Here is a 17,011-nt window from a genome sequence, read left to right as displayed (position 1 = left end):
TTTCCTAGATGGCTCCCCAACTGTCTTCACACCATTTGTTAGAAAAAAAAATGCTATCGCCAGGCGCGGTGGCTCACGCCTGTAATCCCAGCACTTTGGGAGGCCAAGGTGGGCAGATCACAAGGTCAGGAGATCGAGACCACAGTGAAACCCCGTCTCTACTAAAAATACAAAAAATTAGCCGGGCACAGTGGTGGGTGCCTGTAGTCCCAGCTACTCAGGAGGCTGAGGCAGGAGAATGGCGTGAACCCGAGAAGCAGAGCTTGCAGTGAGCTGAGATCGCGCCACTGCACTCCAGCCTGGGCGACAGAGCGAGACTCTGTCTCAAAAAAACAAACAAAAAAAACAAACAAAAAAAAAAAAAAGAAAAAAAATGCTATCTTCACCCAGCAAATTAAGGCCTACCTTTAACATATACTAAATTTCCAAATGATTTGTTTCCATATCTGAACTTGCTGTTTTGTCTGTCTGTTCATGCCACAGTATTACTGTTTCAGCTATTTGGGATATATAGTCTAATTTGTGTAAAGAATAGTGCTCCCTCACTACTCTCTTAAGTTTTACTAACAATCCTTCCTTTTTTGCATGATGTTTAGAATCAGCTTATCTAGTTCCACAAAAACTTGTCTTCCAATAAACTCACAGAAAGAGCTGGGAGGAAGGTCACTAAGTAGATAAATATAGCAAATGTTTTTTGTGGTTTTTTTTTATTATTATGTTATTAATAAATTTTCAGATCCAGACCTACAGAAAATATAGCAAATGTTAAAGCTCACTGGTGGATTTCTCTTAAAGTGTGACTAACAAATAATCCAGGGCATAGTTAAAGCCAGTGGCCTATTTTCAGTAACAGAACAGAACTCTTTGAAACATATCATATTCTATATGAAAAGTATAAGCAACTGACTCTCAACTTGCCTCTGCATCAAAATTGCCTACGAGGCCTCTCAAAAAAAAAAAAAAAAATCCAATGTCATGTGTACACATACACGGTTTTTAAGATTCCCCTGGTTATTCTGATGAGCATCAACAGTTGTGAAAAGAATATTGTCACTATTTTAAAGTTTTCAAAGGAAGATTAGTTCATTTTATTTTAAAAATCTTATTAATGTCAATTACTTTGCTTTAAAAAAAAAAATGCATCCGGAAGGGCATAAGTACAAAAAGAAAAATGACACCAACCGAATAGCAGTTTGAAAACAGAAAACTGAAAGGTAAATATTAGAAGAGATTGATAAACTGCTTTCTAGAAAAAATTATTGTCTTTTTTATTTATCTCAAAGAAAGTGACAGACGGTAAATGGGAGGGAAGTTCAACAGGAAAGAGGAAAGAAAGGTAGTACTCTGAATTTTTGCATTAAGTTTTATAATTAGCTTTTCTACTAAGCAAGTAGCACCACAAGCATTGCTTTAATAGATGCGTAAATAAACATGGTGCAAATAAACCAGAGACCCCTTCAATCTTTCCTATATTTAGGAAAAATCATATACTATGAAGGAAATTCAGTCCATGGTGTTGCATTTCTTATTGCCCAAAAGACCAACTGTAAATTCAGTTCTCAACTAACAACAGTGTCGATTATTAGCTTAAAAAGAGATATCATTGTTAAATAGATAAATTTAACAATAAATCTAAACACGCATGTACACATAATTCAGGGGGACAGAAATGTTTATTTTTCATTAATCTTTTGAATACAATCACCATAATTTTACAGGTTTAGTTTAGCTGCGAACTTGGACTAATAACATTTCCAAGAGTTCACAATTTCACGGCTAAGTTTCTGATTAAGGTATCATGGTTACAAATGTAATATAAATGAAGTTTTTAAAAAAGGCTAAAAGCAATCTGGCCTCTTAAAGAAAAATATATAAATGGAAAATGGCCAGGCATTAAACTTAGTAACATAAGTATACTTAAGTACTAGAGCAGTCAAAGAGATCTCCACCAGAGATCAGAAGGAAGCACCACTATTTTCTTCTATGATGCGTATGTGTTGTTCGTGAGCATGCTAGTATGAATAAGGCAATGTGTCAAGCCCTGGCATACAAATGCAGCTAGAGGTGCTGAAGGAAGGCAGTGGGGCGGCAGAGGCACACAGCAGGGAGCTCTTCCCCGTGACACATTAGTCTTCTCCTCCACAGAGCAGCAGAAGAGCTTTCTTATAGTCCCCAGACGTATCTCCCTGAAACCAAATGTATTGCATTAACCTCCGTGACTCACAGAAGCCACAGAAAATTTTAAAACTAACAAATAACTGGCAACAAATTTTATTTATAAGATTCTTCTCCCAAGTGGGTAATCTCTGTGACTTTCGCATCAGGAATGTTAGGCAGGGAGTTTCCTACCAATGTAACCTCAGACACTCAGCATTCTCTCTGGTAACACAAAGAACAGGGAAACTTTAACAACTATAGTTAAATCAAGCCTTCTAAACAGAATAGTCTCTATCACTTAGTATATATCAGCTAACATGGGCAGTGCTAGGGCTGCAGGGCTATCATGGCTCTCCCTCCGAGACAGAAGGGCAGGACACGCTTTGCATCTGCTTGTCTCACACACAGACACGCATGATAAATTAATGTTTCAAGCTAAAGGTGCATGGGTAAACTCTCTAGTGTCCTTTGGGCCAGCCACACCACACACATGCTAAACTAAAAGCTTCTGCTCAATTGAAATCTTGCTTTGTACATGGCCTTTATCAGAAGAAAAAAAAAAGTCAAAAGACCTTAAGCTAAATGTAATTACAGGCCACAGAGCACCTTGTTTTAAAAAGAACAAAAATGATACTAATACCTAGGGGCTCCTTACTTACTCCCAATATGACCTGGTTGGCTCTTTCCTGAATTAGAAACCAGCATCAGAGATAAGGTGATAAAAGACGATAAAGAAAGGAAAAGCTGATATGAAATAAAAGAAGGACTAATAAGGACAGCTGGAACTGGTAAAAGACAGAAAGAACACATTATTATCATAGGCAAGAGGTTTGGTTTGTTGAGTCATCTGTCACCACTACTAAATAATGCTTCTAAGTTCACCAAGAGCCTCAGCCACATCAACACCCATGCTTTCACTTAGGAGCCATCATCTCTACTTCAGGAAACATTATGCTACGCTTTTTAACTCATTGCTCTAATCATGCCACTAAAATTTTAAACTTAACACAAGAATCAGGTTCTCCCATTCTTGTCTTTCATGCAACATACCGGTCTGCTTTGGATTACCAAACATAATTTAAAGAAAGGTTCTATTACCTTAATCATGGAATAAAGAGAGGTGGCAAAATTCTTCCTAAACTCCTTCCTGATGTTAAGCAGATCAATCTCACTCCTGGATACCATGACTCTGATGAGGGTATGATCATCTGTCCCAGCTCCCTTTAAAAAAATAGAAAGAGAGAGGCATAATGCTTAAAAACTTCAAACATAGGATCAAACGCTCCCAGGTGCAGGTGAATCAATAAGGTATAACAATTTAGTAGAACTGGGTAGAATGTTATAAGAAGAGAAAAATTCCCAAGGTCTATCATCTAAAACATAAGCAAAAATGAAGAATAATAATTACAGAAATGTATTAGATAGAAGGTTCATGGTATCCACTTACCTTCATAGCATAATAGAGGGTCTCCGCAAGGTAGGCAGGGATACTTCGAATAGATTTCACTAAGAAAATAAACAGTACAATGGTCAAATGCTATTCTGATATGAAAAGGATTAAGTAATTAAAAATCAAGTGCTGCTTCCTGCATTTATAGCTCTATTTGTATAAAAACACAAAAGTACCAGAGGCTAAAGAGCTGTAAGCTTATCTAACGTCCTCACTCACCAAATATTTTCTTAGACACTGGCTTGGGTTTTCCTTGGAGTTCTGAGGTCTGCATAGAAAGGCATGGAGAATAAGGGCACACGTTTTTTCTATGCCCCTTTGTTCTGTGAGGACTTTCTGGATACTGCAGTTTGGGCAGACTGGATTGTTATAATACCACATATTTTTCACCACCAATAAATTATACAAACCCCTTGGAAGTTTTCATTCCAAGACATTCAAGCAAGTAATACAAGATTACTACGCTATCTAATTTTTTAAAACTCTTGTGCGATCTTCCTATACTCTCTACATATTCTTTTTCTTTTTCTTTTTTTTTTTTTCTTTTTGAGACAGAGTCTAGCTCTGTCGCCCAGGCTGGAGTACAGTGGTGCGATCTCGGCTCACTGCAAGCTCCGCCTCCAGGTTCATGCTATTCTCCTGCCTCAGCCTCTCGAGTAGCTGGGACTACAGGCTCCCACCACTATGCCCGACTAATTTTTTGTATTTTTAGTAGAGACGGGGTTTCACCGTGTTAGCTAGGATGGTCTCGATCTCCTGACCTCATCATCCACCCGCCTCGGCCTCCCAAAGTACTGGGATTACAGGCATGAGCCACCATGCCCGGCAATTTGTATGTGGATTCTAATTATGAAGGACCTGTCTAAAAGTTTTCTAGTAAAAGTTCATTAACTGCATACTCAAGTGAAAGGCTACTTTTAGAGCTGGTTCATGCACATCTTTAAAAGCTTATTCTCCTGAAGACAAAGAGCACCAAAGTGTGAGCTCAATGCCAAATACTCGGAACAAACAGCAGACAGAGGCTCACTGCAGACCCATATGAAAAAAGGACTAGAGGAGACTCACAAATTAGATTCACCCTAGTTTTGGAGAGTATATAATGCTGCAATTAACTGCACAGATTCAGTTCTCCAATTTTTCCAGATTATTCTGAATATTTAATTAAAATAAAACTAAATTATTTAATTTGAAAACAACCATCATCACATCTTCTATTACATCAAAGATATTCTTCTTTTCCAAACCAGATGACAATTTCTTAATCTGCCTCAAAGCTGAGAGGACAATATTCAAAAGAATTCTAAAATTCCACAGGTATCAGAAATAATGTTTACAAGCCTCTGAGATAATGTCCACGACATTTCAGGTTCTTCAAGAAATAATATTTTTAATGCAGCTTCAAAACGATTTTTAAACAGTTATCTTAGTATTTCCATAGGATTTAGATGAACTAACCAGACAATCCTGTATTTCTAACATCAAAATAAATTTCCAAATTGGAAATTTATGAGTTTGCTTCCCCTAAATATCATCTCAAACTCTTCCTTTCACACCTAGGTGGTTATTTTCAGATGCAGCCTCAATCGAATAAAATACTCTAGCTCTTATCACCAAAAATATGAATACATTGTAAATCTCCTACCGACAGCAAGGAGTAGTTGCTCCAAATTGCCAGAAGTCTCCCGGTCAATGGTTTCCTCAATTTGAAATCCTGATATAGTCATGTACTTGTCAAACACTAGAAAAAATAAAAATGATTTCCTAATCACATAAGGATCACTCTTTCCAGAAAGAAGATACCTACTCTGATTAGGTAGTGTCCTACTGAACACTAATCTCCCATTCTTCCTTGCTGACAGAACCTTGTGCTCAGAGCCTCAATGTGCCAAGCCCTAAGCAATGGATTGCAGGTATACTTTGTTCACTGATTTCCCAGTCCCCTTACTAGTTACAGACAATGAGACCTAAAGGTAAATCCACCAGAGGGGATGTGAGAAATCTCCTCACTTATAAAAAGTGATACACAGATATGACTGGTTTACCCTTTCCTTTCCTTCCTGCTGTGAAATGGTTAAGTTTGGAGCTAGAGCAGACATCTTGTGATAATGAAGAAATGAATACGCGAAAGAAAACCAAAACACTAGGGATAATGGAGCAAAAAAAAAAAAAAAACACACAGAAAGATCTGAAAGATCTCAGGTCCTGCCAAATCAACCATGGAATCCCACCTCTGGAAAAAAAAACCCTGATTTTTCAAGCCACTATTAGGGTTCTCTGTCACTTACACTAAATTCATTCCCAACTGATACCACAAGTGCTGATGACTATCCAGAGATGAGGTCATGGGTACCAATCTCTAGGAGGAAATATGTGTAGTGAGCCACTACCCAGTGATGTGTGACTATGGGAAGAACAATCTAGAGATCTGACCTCCCTTGCCATCCTCCAGTAGTGAAGGGTGGACTAAGGAGCTCTAGTTTGTAAAAGCTACACAGCAGCAAAGACAATGTGAGATTTCTCCAGGTCACCAAAAGGAAGAAATACAAAAACTGATTCATTCGCTAAGTCCCTGCTATGAGGAAGGTATTCTGTCACACCGGCTCATGCACTTTCCAAATTTACCAATGTAACTGCCCTATAAGATTTTTTTTCACTCACCCTTTCTCAAATGGGACACACTTCGTGTTCCAAAGATGGTAATAAATTTTTCTTCATCTGTCCCCCATTTAAGTTCTCCAGCCTGAAATAAAGCCTGCAAAAATTTCAAACTCAATTAATAAATTGTTCCTCCATCTCATTTCCAGGTTCTTAATCACACTTGTTTTTTACTCCCTGAATTTTAACTCACTTGATTCATCATATTGTATTAATAGTTTTCATTTCTAATGTTTCCTATGCTGAAACTCAGCTGAGTTTGGAGCAGCTTTGGAGCTTGCCACTGAACTGTGCCACAGAAGATTCATGGGTCCAAGCAACAGAGCACAGCAATGGTGCAAGGTTACATGTTCCCAAAATGTCTGCCATAACCTCCGATCTTTCAGAAGCAACAATATGGGTCAGGAGACAGTTATGATTACCTCACTGTTGATACATCCATTTACAGACTGGGAAAGGATTTAACTGGAAGCTATGTTGTCTGCCTTTTCTGTTTTGCTTGTTCAATAGCACTTGATTAAGAGTACACTTCATATTTTATCTTTACAACTGAGATTTAACCAAGGCTAGCTATAAAATGTTTTCATATTTCCAAAGATCACAATAAATGTTTAAAAGGTTGTGGGTATAGCACAGTGCCTGGCATATAGAAGCACTCAATAAATAGTGGTTGAATAGTTTGAATGCCCATATTTCCCTTTTGACATGGAAAAAAAATATATGCTTTCTTGTGTTCATATAACTGCCTAAAAAAATAAGCTTATATACAAACATCAACATTTACTCTGAATTCACTTATTGAGATGTGAATAATTTATGAAAATCCAAAGAATCAATCTTTACAATGACTGTACTATCTTTTTATTCATTTCAAACTAAGTATACATATTAAAGTAAGATGAATACAATTTGCTGAGGCTGCTACTTGCGGTTGGCCTTATGCCCACAAGCAGCAATCCAAATAAAGACAGGAAGTGATAATAACAGGTTTGATATAGAAGGTTTGATCACGGTATGTTTAAAAATGTAGATTATGGTGGTAAAGATCTACTTTTTATTATATTTCTGGAGAATAAGAAAAAAAATGAGACTCACATATCTTTATGCTCAATTTTAAAATTAATTATTTTAATGGTAAAAATGAATAATACCAATTCTAGCCATGTGAACATGCTCTTCAAACCTGAAAAGATACTAACTCTGAAGGTCATGCATGTATCTATACTTTAGAACCATATCATGATGACATAGACCTTTCTTAAAATAACTTTGAAAATCTAATTACAAAAAAACACAGGTTCATTGAGAAATTTTGTAAAACTAAGAAAAAACAAAAATAAGAAAATAAAAGTTACAGGCTAGGTATGGTGGCTCATGCCTGTAATCCCAGCACTTTGGGATGCTGAGGTGGGTGGATCGCTTGAGCCCAGGAGTTCGAGACCAGCCTGGGCATGGCAAAACCCTGTCTATACTAAAAATACAAAAAATTATCTGGGCACGGTGGTGGATGCCTGTAATCCCAGCTACCCGGGAGGTTGAGGCAGGAGAATCGCTTGAACCCGAGAGGCTGAGGCAGGAGAATCGCTTGAACCCAGGAGGCAGAGGTTGCAGTGAGCCTAGATCATGGCACTGCACTCCAGCCTGGGCAACAACAGCAAGAAGGAAAGGAAAGGGGAAGGGGGGGAGGGGAGGGGAGGGCAGGGAAGGGGAAAGGGGAAAGGGGAAAAGGAAAGGAAAGAAAAGTTGCTATTAATATCAACATCCTGAGGGTGCTAGTTACTACTTCTGGTATGTTTCCACATGTAGATAAAATATACAAATATATTAACACCTAAATGGGTGACGGACTCATCTTGTACAGTATCACAGACATTGATGCACATATTTCTTATCAACTATTTTAAATGTCTAGAAATTTTCTCTAGTAGGTACAGGAGTTAAGCCTGTTATATGGGAATAATTGGTGAGATGTCAGGTATTTTTACCATAATCTTTTAATTTTATTAGGAGAATTATGTTTGGGATCAGTATCTATTGTGAAACTATTATTAAGTAATCATATGCAATAATGATGGCTTCTTCATGTAAAACAATGCTATTTAACAGTTTTGTTTTAGTGTAAGTATCCTTTCTTCTAAATGAGGATGCCCAATATTCATGGATCCGTCTGGATGAGGGACCCTTATACCCCTTCTCTAAGCTTTATGGTACAGCCTAAGTACAGTTTGATAAGCCCTGGTTCAGTGCAAAGGATGAGGTTTTGGAGTCAAAACAGATATGGTCTATCTGCGAGATTTCAGATGAACTACTTAATCTCCTCTTCAGCCTCAGTGTATACAGTCATTAATGGAAATTATATAACTTACATAATGCATTGGACAGGGTCTGGTAATCAGTAGCAAGTGCCCAGTAAACTGATTACTTCTCTTTCTCCCTCTTTCCTCTAAGAGTTCAACTCTCCCTCCAGAGAAAGCATAAAACAAGGATTTATCAGGGAAGAAGGTAAAATCTGTTTTAATGTATTAAAAATATTAAATCAGTTTAACACATTAAAAATGTTAAAAAGTGGATTATCTACAAAATGTTTGGTTCCCAAGTGAATGACTCTATGGCTTATCAAACCTCTCAAATAACTGAAATCCTCTTAGTGCCAGGTATCAGTAGAGACAAAAATGCAAACGCTTATAAAAGGGCCCTTTAGCCGTCTCAGCTTACTCTCAAGAAATCTCAAATTCTCACTAGTGATAAAAGCCCAGCTGCCCTTGCTATGAGGTACAAGTTGGTGTGTTCCTTTTTATAATGCTGAAAGATTGTTTTCAACAGGTTTATTAATTAATAATAATACATTTTAAAGAATCAAAAACTAATAGCCAGCATAACATGTTCTGTGTTACTCCTGGTCACTGGAAGGCTAAGAAAAGCTTGGATTCCATTCAAGGGATATTTTAAAGTAACTCCATAAAGCAGTTTTCACATGTACAGTCTCACATGTACTCTCAGGGTTCTGAATGGTTATGACCACTGCATGACAGGTAAGTGTCACCTATACAGCCTCAGTAATCAAAGGACCAAGGATGCAGGCATTACCTGAGAGCGTGTTCAAAATCCAGACTCCCAGCTCCTGCCCAGACCCACAGAATCAGAATCTGTGTTCAAAATCCAGACTCCCAGCCCCTGCCCAGACCCATAGAATCAGAATCTGCAATTAAAGGTCCCCAGGTGCTCCGCATGCCCACGAAAGTTTGAACAGCAGTGCTATCCAGTAAGTGCTCCAAGGAGAGAAATCAATGAAAACAAGGTTAAAATGTAGTTTTCCCCTCAGGAGCCTCATGCTGCAGCAATGCTCTCATTACATCACCGACTATCTGGGAAATCTGCCCTCTGCTTGCTAATGCAGGCCTCACTGCAGACATCTGAGAGGACTAGAGTTGGTTTCTTACACTGTGACCCGAAAAGCTCCCAGAACTCCTATTCTACTCTTGACAGTAGGAATGACAGAAACAGCACCATCTTCTAGCAAAGCCACAAACAATGCTTAGAAAGCAGTACGATCACCACCTCAGTACCAAAGCCCCTAACAGGAGTACAACTCTGCAGGGTTTCTCCAGCCCTCTCCGCGATAGAAGGTGGAGTTAAGCTAGATCTGTGCTTGAAGTTGATATTTTTTTTTTTTTTTTTTTTTTTGAGACGGAGTCTCGCTCTTGTCTCCCAGGCAGGAGTGCAGTGGCCGGATCTCAGCTCACTGCAAGCTCCGCCTCCCGGGTTCACGCCATTCTCCGGCCTCAGCCTCCCGAGTAGCTGGGACTACAGGCACCCACCACCTCGCCCGGCTAGTTTTTTGTATTTCTTAGTAGAGACGGGGTTTCACCATGTTAGCCAGGATGATCTCGATCTCCTGACCTCGTGATCCACCCGTCTCGGCCTCCCAAAGTGCTGGGATTACAGGCTTGAGCCACCGCGCCCGGCCTTGAAGTTGATATTTAATAAGCCCTTTAATGATAGAGAAAATCAGAGAAGGCACTAATATTCAAGAACACTGAATATCTCGTAGTGAAATATTCTTATAGTGAAATATTAATATTCAAGAACACTGACTATCTTCTAGGGAAAGAGAAAGAGCTTTGGAGTCAGACAGGCCTCGTTAGGAATTCCAACTCCACTGCTATTCAGTGGAAGCCATGGGCTTGTTTCTTTATCCATAAAAGGGAAACTGCCCCTCTCTGGTAGAGTTATGTGCTCATTCATTCATCAGTTATTTACTGAGCACCTACTCTATGCCAGAAGCTGAGGACACAATTGAACTGACAGCTCAGGGTGCCCAGGAAGGCAGTCAAGTAAATAGGTGGCTTCCAGAGAAGGTGGAAAGAACTGTGACAGGAAGCCTGGTTGGGGGGGGTGGGGGCCGGGCCATGGTTTTCCCTGTGAGGGGCACCTAACTCTAAAGTATCTAAGCTGAAGAGTGACTCTTGAAGAGGACTCAGGTGAAGAGGGGTGGGAGGGGCAAGAGGGCACAGAGACCAAGTGAGAGAGGCTGGAGGCATAAGTAAACAAGACACAGATAACAAAGGAGCTTGTAACCCATTCAGGAACCCGGACTTTATCCTGAGGACAAAGGAAGCACCAGAGAGTCTGAAGGTTATAATCAGGGGTTGGACACAATCGGCTTGCATTTTCTTAGAGTGAAGCAAGAGTCAAATACTGCACAGAGAGCCCTCAGTAAACATTCAGTTCTTTTTTTCTCTCCAGCTAGACAGATATGACAGCATTCTGAAACCATTATAAAATCACCCTACCCAAAAGAATAACCTCTCTCCTCTTTCCTGTTAGCAAAGTGAGATTGCACATCCATGGGTTTTTCCACTGGAGGAGTGAATATGGCTCTTCCTTTTTCAATGATACATGACAAACAACCAAGAATTGTGTATTCTCTTAATTGAAACATGTGACCAGAAAGAGGTCTATGATTGGTGGTTCGAGGAACCCAAGTAATTCCTTTATTACCAATTTCCAGTTTTCAACTCTCATGTTTCAAATTTCCTTTCCTATACTTTAATAACTGTTTTATTAACCAGACTGAGACTTTATAGGGGATTAAAAGTCACTTAAGAGGAAATTTTCATTTGGAGTCACTAAAAAGCAGCTGACAGAAGACCAATTCTACTTAAAATTCTGTCAAAGCAAATGCAGAGAAATTTCCTAATACCAAAATAACTTGTCATCTCTTATATAATTAAACACCACTTACTGTTAAATACTTTATTCTTTCTTCTTTATCTTCTGCTAAGAGACCCACTGCATAACTGGCAGTGGAATTAATAACACCTGTTTTTTGTAAAATTCTCTATTTTGTGAATGTTCAATAATCACAAAACAAAAAAAACCATGTCTAGTTGGAACTCACTATGTAATTTATTTTATTTCATTTCAGCTTTAAGGTAAAATATTTTGATGACCAGGTCAGAATAAGAAAAAGCTACTTACATAGGTCTTATGCTATGTGAAGAAACCATTAACAAGATTATCACTAGCAGCTATTATAACATACATTGTGATTTTTTCATTACCATGAATTACTTCTTCATTTCTACAACATAATAAAGTCATCATATCCTGGGCATCACTCACCTGAGCATCTTGTTCAACTTGAGCTTCATCAATTCCAGCATCAGGGTCTCTGTTAGCCTATGAGAGGTAATATGTCACATTATTGAACTGTAGAGCATTCTCATTCAAAAGGAAAAATGGTTCCACCTGATGGTTATTCAATAAAGCTCTTTCTCTAGGAATAATATGCTTTTATTAAGATCAATCCTGCACTATTTCACATTATCATCACACAGCCTGTCCAAAACCAATAATGACCCTCCTGATTTTAAATTCTATGAAAGAACAAGATACTGCTATCATTCTGTGAAAGGAACAAGATACTACTATCTAAAACAAAGGTATGAGTTAGCTGTTAAGAATTTAGACCAGATATTCTGAAACACAAACAAGCACAAGCAACATACAGCCAGAATCATCGCAGTAAGAATCAGCAAGTACCACAAATTATTAAAAGAATTTTAAGTGACCTTACTTAACTAGATTCAGCCCAGTCCAACTTCAGGCTTTTTAATAAAACTGTAATTCATCTCCACCCAATACCTGAAGGAGAACCACCAACATCCGCTGGTAGTACCCTGAAGTGTCCCCCACCACGTCATCTTCCAGGCTTGAGCCATATTCTGCAACAAAATAATTCATACTGATTTACATCTTCTTTCAACTAGAAAAATAATCTTGCCCCATTAATCAAATGAAAGCGACATAAAAGAAGAAATATTATATTTGGTTAACATAAATTCCCTCTATTCCATCTCTGAATGCTCTCAGCAAACGCTTTCAGTGAGTGGTTGGACAAAAATGAATTAAAGCTCCCAAAGGCACTCAATTCAAACTTAAATCAAGACTCAGCCATTTAGAAATTCTCTCAACCAATGTAGTCATTAGTCTAGAGACACATGATGGTACTGGAAAGTCTCCAAAACACAATCAATCATAACCTTAAATTCTGTTTTGCTTTCTTTCTAATCTTTTACATGGTTAGCTTCCAAATGTCTTCCATCCTCTAATATTCTGGGATTTATTTCTTTGGGCATGGCCATCACTCCCCCAATAAGGTATTTTTCCTCTGCAGAAATCAAGTTAACTCTGAGAGACAGCAATGATATTTTAAAGTACACCCCCCTCCCACCTCTATTTCCAGCTGCTCAATGTAAGGCCATATAAAAGCGGAGAATTGGGATCTATAAGAGTCTACAAGTCTTTCTCACTACTCTCAAACAGTTGCTATTAAAGGAAAGGAGGCCTTACTCTAAGGTATTTAAATATTTAATTATTATGTGAAAGCAAACGAACTTTAAAAGCCTGAAACTTCTATTTTAAAAGGCCCAGAAGAGTTATGCATTTATTTCAACCAGTTACCCAAATACAAAACCTTGTAGGAATCTTTAATTCTTTCTTCTATGCCAATACCTGTATATATTAACCATTAAACCCTATCACATGTTTCTCCTGTCCCTGATTTATCCTCCTCACACCTCTCACTAACCTAGGTTGGGCCATAATTCCTAAATACCTAGCTTACCTCCCATACACATAACTGTCCAATTAGCCTTTCTATTCAAATCTCCTTCCTCCCTCAATTGTTCCTTCAGCACTCCACTGCCCATTCAGGAATTTACAGTACCTTTGAATTAAGTCCAAATTCCTAATCCAGTCATGCAAAACCATCTCTATTTGAGCCTAACCTCGCTTGTTCCATTTACCTCCCACAATGGACATGCACACATCCTACACGGCAGCCAGGCCCTCTCCATCCCTCAATATACTCTCCACAGTCCAGTCTCCATGCCATTAAAGACAGGCAGTACCTCACCAAAAATACCTTTTCTACCTACTCAAAATGCACCGTCTTTTTTTCCCAGCTTTATTGAGTTATGATGGACAAATAACAATTGTAGATATTTAAGGTATACACCATGATGTTTTGATATATGTGTACACTGTGAAATGATTACCACGATCAAGCTATTCAGCATATCCATCACTTCATATAGTCTATATTTTTGTGTGTGTGGTGAGGACATTTAAAATATACTCTATTCACAAATTTCAAGCACATAATACAGTTATACTTTCACTATAGTCACCATGCTGTACATGAGATCCCCAGAACTTACTCATCCTGCCTAACTAAAATTGTGTATGCTTTGACCAATATTTCACCAGTCCTTTCTCCCATTCACCCCGCCCCTACATCCTAGCAAACACTGTTTTACTATCTGTTTCTATGAGTTCAATTTTTTTAGATTCAACATAAGAAGTGAGATCATGCATAGCTTATGCCTTGTGCCTAGCTTATTTCACTTTGCATTATGTCCTCCACATTTATCCATGATGTTGAAATGACAGGATTTCACCTCTTTAAGACTGAATAGTATTCCCGTGTGTGTGTGTCTGTGTTTGTGTGTGTGTGTGTGTGTGTGTATTCTTTATCTATTCATCTGTCAATGGACACTTTGTAAACTCACCTAGTCTTGAAACTCTGCTGCATGTGTGATTTGCACCATGAAGCCTCCCTAACATCCAAAGCTATGATGACCTCTCTCTTCTGAATGCATTTTTGCATTTAATGTTATTGGTATTTTCCTTTAGTTTGAATTTTCCTATCCTTTAAATATTGCAGTCATTCTGTCATGTCACCCCTGAGGAGACTGCATGCAAACTGCCTGAGGACAGGAGCTGGGTTATGCACACCTTTTGTCACTCATGACAACTAGCACACTGCCAGACACACAGCCAGTGCTCAATTACACAGCTGAGTAAGACAGACCACAGTTATTACCCCCTTTGAGCACACCATTTGTAATCCAGTAGCACAAAGGTTCTCATCAAGGTCAACATCCCCAGAAAGAGATATTTGAATAGTACATCAAATAAAGTTCAAAGTTGAGATACATGTATCACTTCTGCCTTAGTGGTTGGGAACTTACTGCCTTTAAAAAGAGAAGCAGGAAAGAGAGATTCAGCCCTTTAGAAAGGTAATTATACAGTTGCTCTAAACTATCACACTGTTTTGACTTGCTGGGTTAACAAAGCCATTTCTAAGATTATGGCAAGATACAGTCCCTAGCAAAAGACACTAGGCTTGGAGTCTGTTGACTGAGCTGAGAAACTGGATAGTCTGACCCTCCTCAATCAGGCAGGAGAAAGAGCTGGCTACAAGAAATCCGGTAAGAAAAGGACTCTCTACCTCTACTTTTTATTTCATTTTCTTGATTCTATTCATGGGACATATTTCAGGCTGAAATGCAGATTTCTGTTCATGAAAAAGGCATACTAAAAAGAAAAATCAAAATGCAGAATATTTTATTCAAGCATTGCCATTAACTAAGACAACATACATTTACTCAAATGTACTTTATCAACTCTGACGTGGGAAAGGGTTTAGGTTTCTCTTCCAAAGTTCCAAAAGTACTTTTTATATAACTCCTAAATTTTGCTAACATAAAGCTAAATATTTTTAAAAGAGGAAAAACCATTTTTACCTTAATGTTAACATAAAGACAACCTGTATATCCCTACACTAATTGCAAATCCTATGCAAAAGTAAACTCCATCTTCAGCAGCAGCTTCTTATAAAATGTTAAAATAGAAGAGGATAACAAGACAGTCTTTTCCTTAGTGAAGGAGAAAAATAGCTTGAATTGCAGGTCATTCATTCATTCATTCATTCAACCATCATTTACTGCCTGCCTCCCATACCTACAAAGGACTGCATTCAAATCAGAGAAATGAAGGAAGTAACAGTGGAGGTGAAGTCAAAATATAACTCACAAACATTTACCTTCTTCATAAACTTCTTTGATGGCTCTTAGTTCTTCAGGTGTCCTTGAAGCAATAATTTCTGTCAGTACTTTTTCATCTGTTCCAGCTCCCTGTTTGGAGATTTTAATAGAGAAAATATGTCAATGAGATTTGAAAGAAAGTTATTTTCCCAGAATAGATGTTACCCAAATTGCACAGTTATATAAATATTATCCAGTGTAACATGGATTTCTTTGTATATGAGTTCTATTAGTTACAGAAATAACAAATGTTAAATGATTTTCTCTCCAAAGACCATTTTATTCTTTTTGTCTAATGGAAAACAATGTTTCTCATGTGCATGTGTGTATATATGTGTACATATACATAACCAGTTACATAAATTTGTAACTTTTAATTTGATCACCTAATTCTAGTTTAAAAGTAAAACATTTTAATGAAAATTGAAGTAATTTTTTAAAACTGAAAGAGTAAAAATGAAAATTTTGCATAAATGTACGCGGAAGAGCACTGATACTTAAACAATATGCACCTCAAAAGATAAACCCCTGGCCCCCAAGTTAAGTGCTGTGCAGTCACAGGAAAATTCTACATCAAAGGTAACAATAAATATAGCATTGCTTAATTATTAGGAATTAGAACAGTATAAGGGAATTGGGAGTTGCTTTCTGGATTTTTGAAAAATCATTTTAGCTGGCTTTCCTTTTTCTGCTTTTAAAAATCACATCTACATCATTAAACTAAGAGATGCAACAATACAGCTGAACTTAAATTTTTTTAAAAAGATAGTATATTTAAGCCTTATTCTCTTTATATTTCTAACTTTGCCAAAAATCAAGCACTGAAAAACCTAGAGTTCATTCTCTGGCAGAATTTCAACTACTGCTGACATTTCAGAAGCACTTAGCAAAAAAAGTACTTTTCTCAATAACCTAAGATTTTTGTTTATTCCAAAAGAATCACCATAGGAAAATGAAGAGACTGAGCACAAACCAGCTCCTATCAGGATGACGCTTCTCCTCTCCACTCCATCAGTAAGAATCCCTGAGAAACATTATTTCCTTGTTAAATTTCAGTGTGCCCATTCAAAATCTAACAGCTAACAACTGAACTACTTCCTGTCCCATGAGCCTAAACAAATGTGTCAATACCGTCATATTTATACAACATTCCAATCACCAGTCAAGGGAATACACATTTAGTTTTCGCTGCAACTGAAATTACAGCAAGTTTACCAGCTACTTCATTTTAGCATTTAGAGGGGCAGGAAAGAAGGGAAGAGTATGAGAAAATATTTATCGTGAAAATTCTCTCTGACGCTTTACCTTTTAACCTAAAATGATGAGCAATATTATTGTTCCCTAATCAGGCAATTTT

General features: G+C 37.8%; 1 protein-coding gene across 1 annotated transcript in view; it reads right to left on the bottom strand.

Moving 5' to 3' along the window:
* Nucleotides 1–1,654: 1,654 nt before the first annotated feature.
* The window catches only part of LOC105486153 (annexin A5), a 30,307-nt gene continuing 14,950 nt past the window's right edge, over nt 1,655–17,011 (bottom strand). Inside the window, exons 6-13 of the mRNA XM_011748872.2 lie at nt 15,654–15,744; nt 12,410–12,489; nt 11,888–11,944; nt 6,266–6,359; nt 5,250–5,345; nt 3,605–3,663; nt 3,256–3,378; nt 1,655–2,186 (exon numbers count right to left, since the gene is read on the bottom strand). Of these exons, the coding sequence (XP_011747174.1) occupies nt 2,127–2,186; nt 3,256–3,378; nt 3,605–3,663; nt 5,250–5,345; nt 6,266–6,359; nt 11,888–11,944; nt 12,410–12,489; nt 15,654–15,744 (660 nt within the window). The 3' untranslated portion in view covers nt 1,655–2,126. The remainder of the gene's footprint in view (nt 2,187–3,255; nt 3,379–3,604; nt 3,664–5,249; nt 5,346–6,265; nt 6,360–11,887; nt 11,945–12,409; nt 12,490–15,653; nt 15,745–17,011) is intronic.

The sequence above is a fragment of the Macaca nemestrina genome, chromosome 3 (genome assembly GCF_043159975.1).
Source record: "Macaca nemestrina isolate mMacNem1 chromosome 3, mMacNem.hap1, whole genome shotgun sequence".
Taxonomy (NCBI): domain Eukaryota; kingdom Metazoa; phylum Chordata; class Mammalia; order Primates; family Cercopithecidae; genus Macaca; species Macaca nemestrina.
The sequence above is the reverse complement of the archived record's forward strand: the minus strand, read 5'-3'. Positions and strand labels throughout refer to the sequence as shown.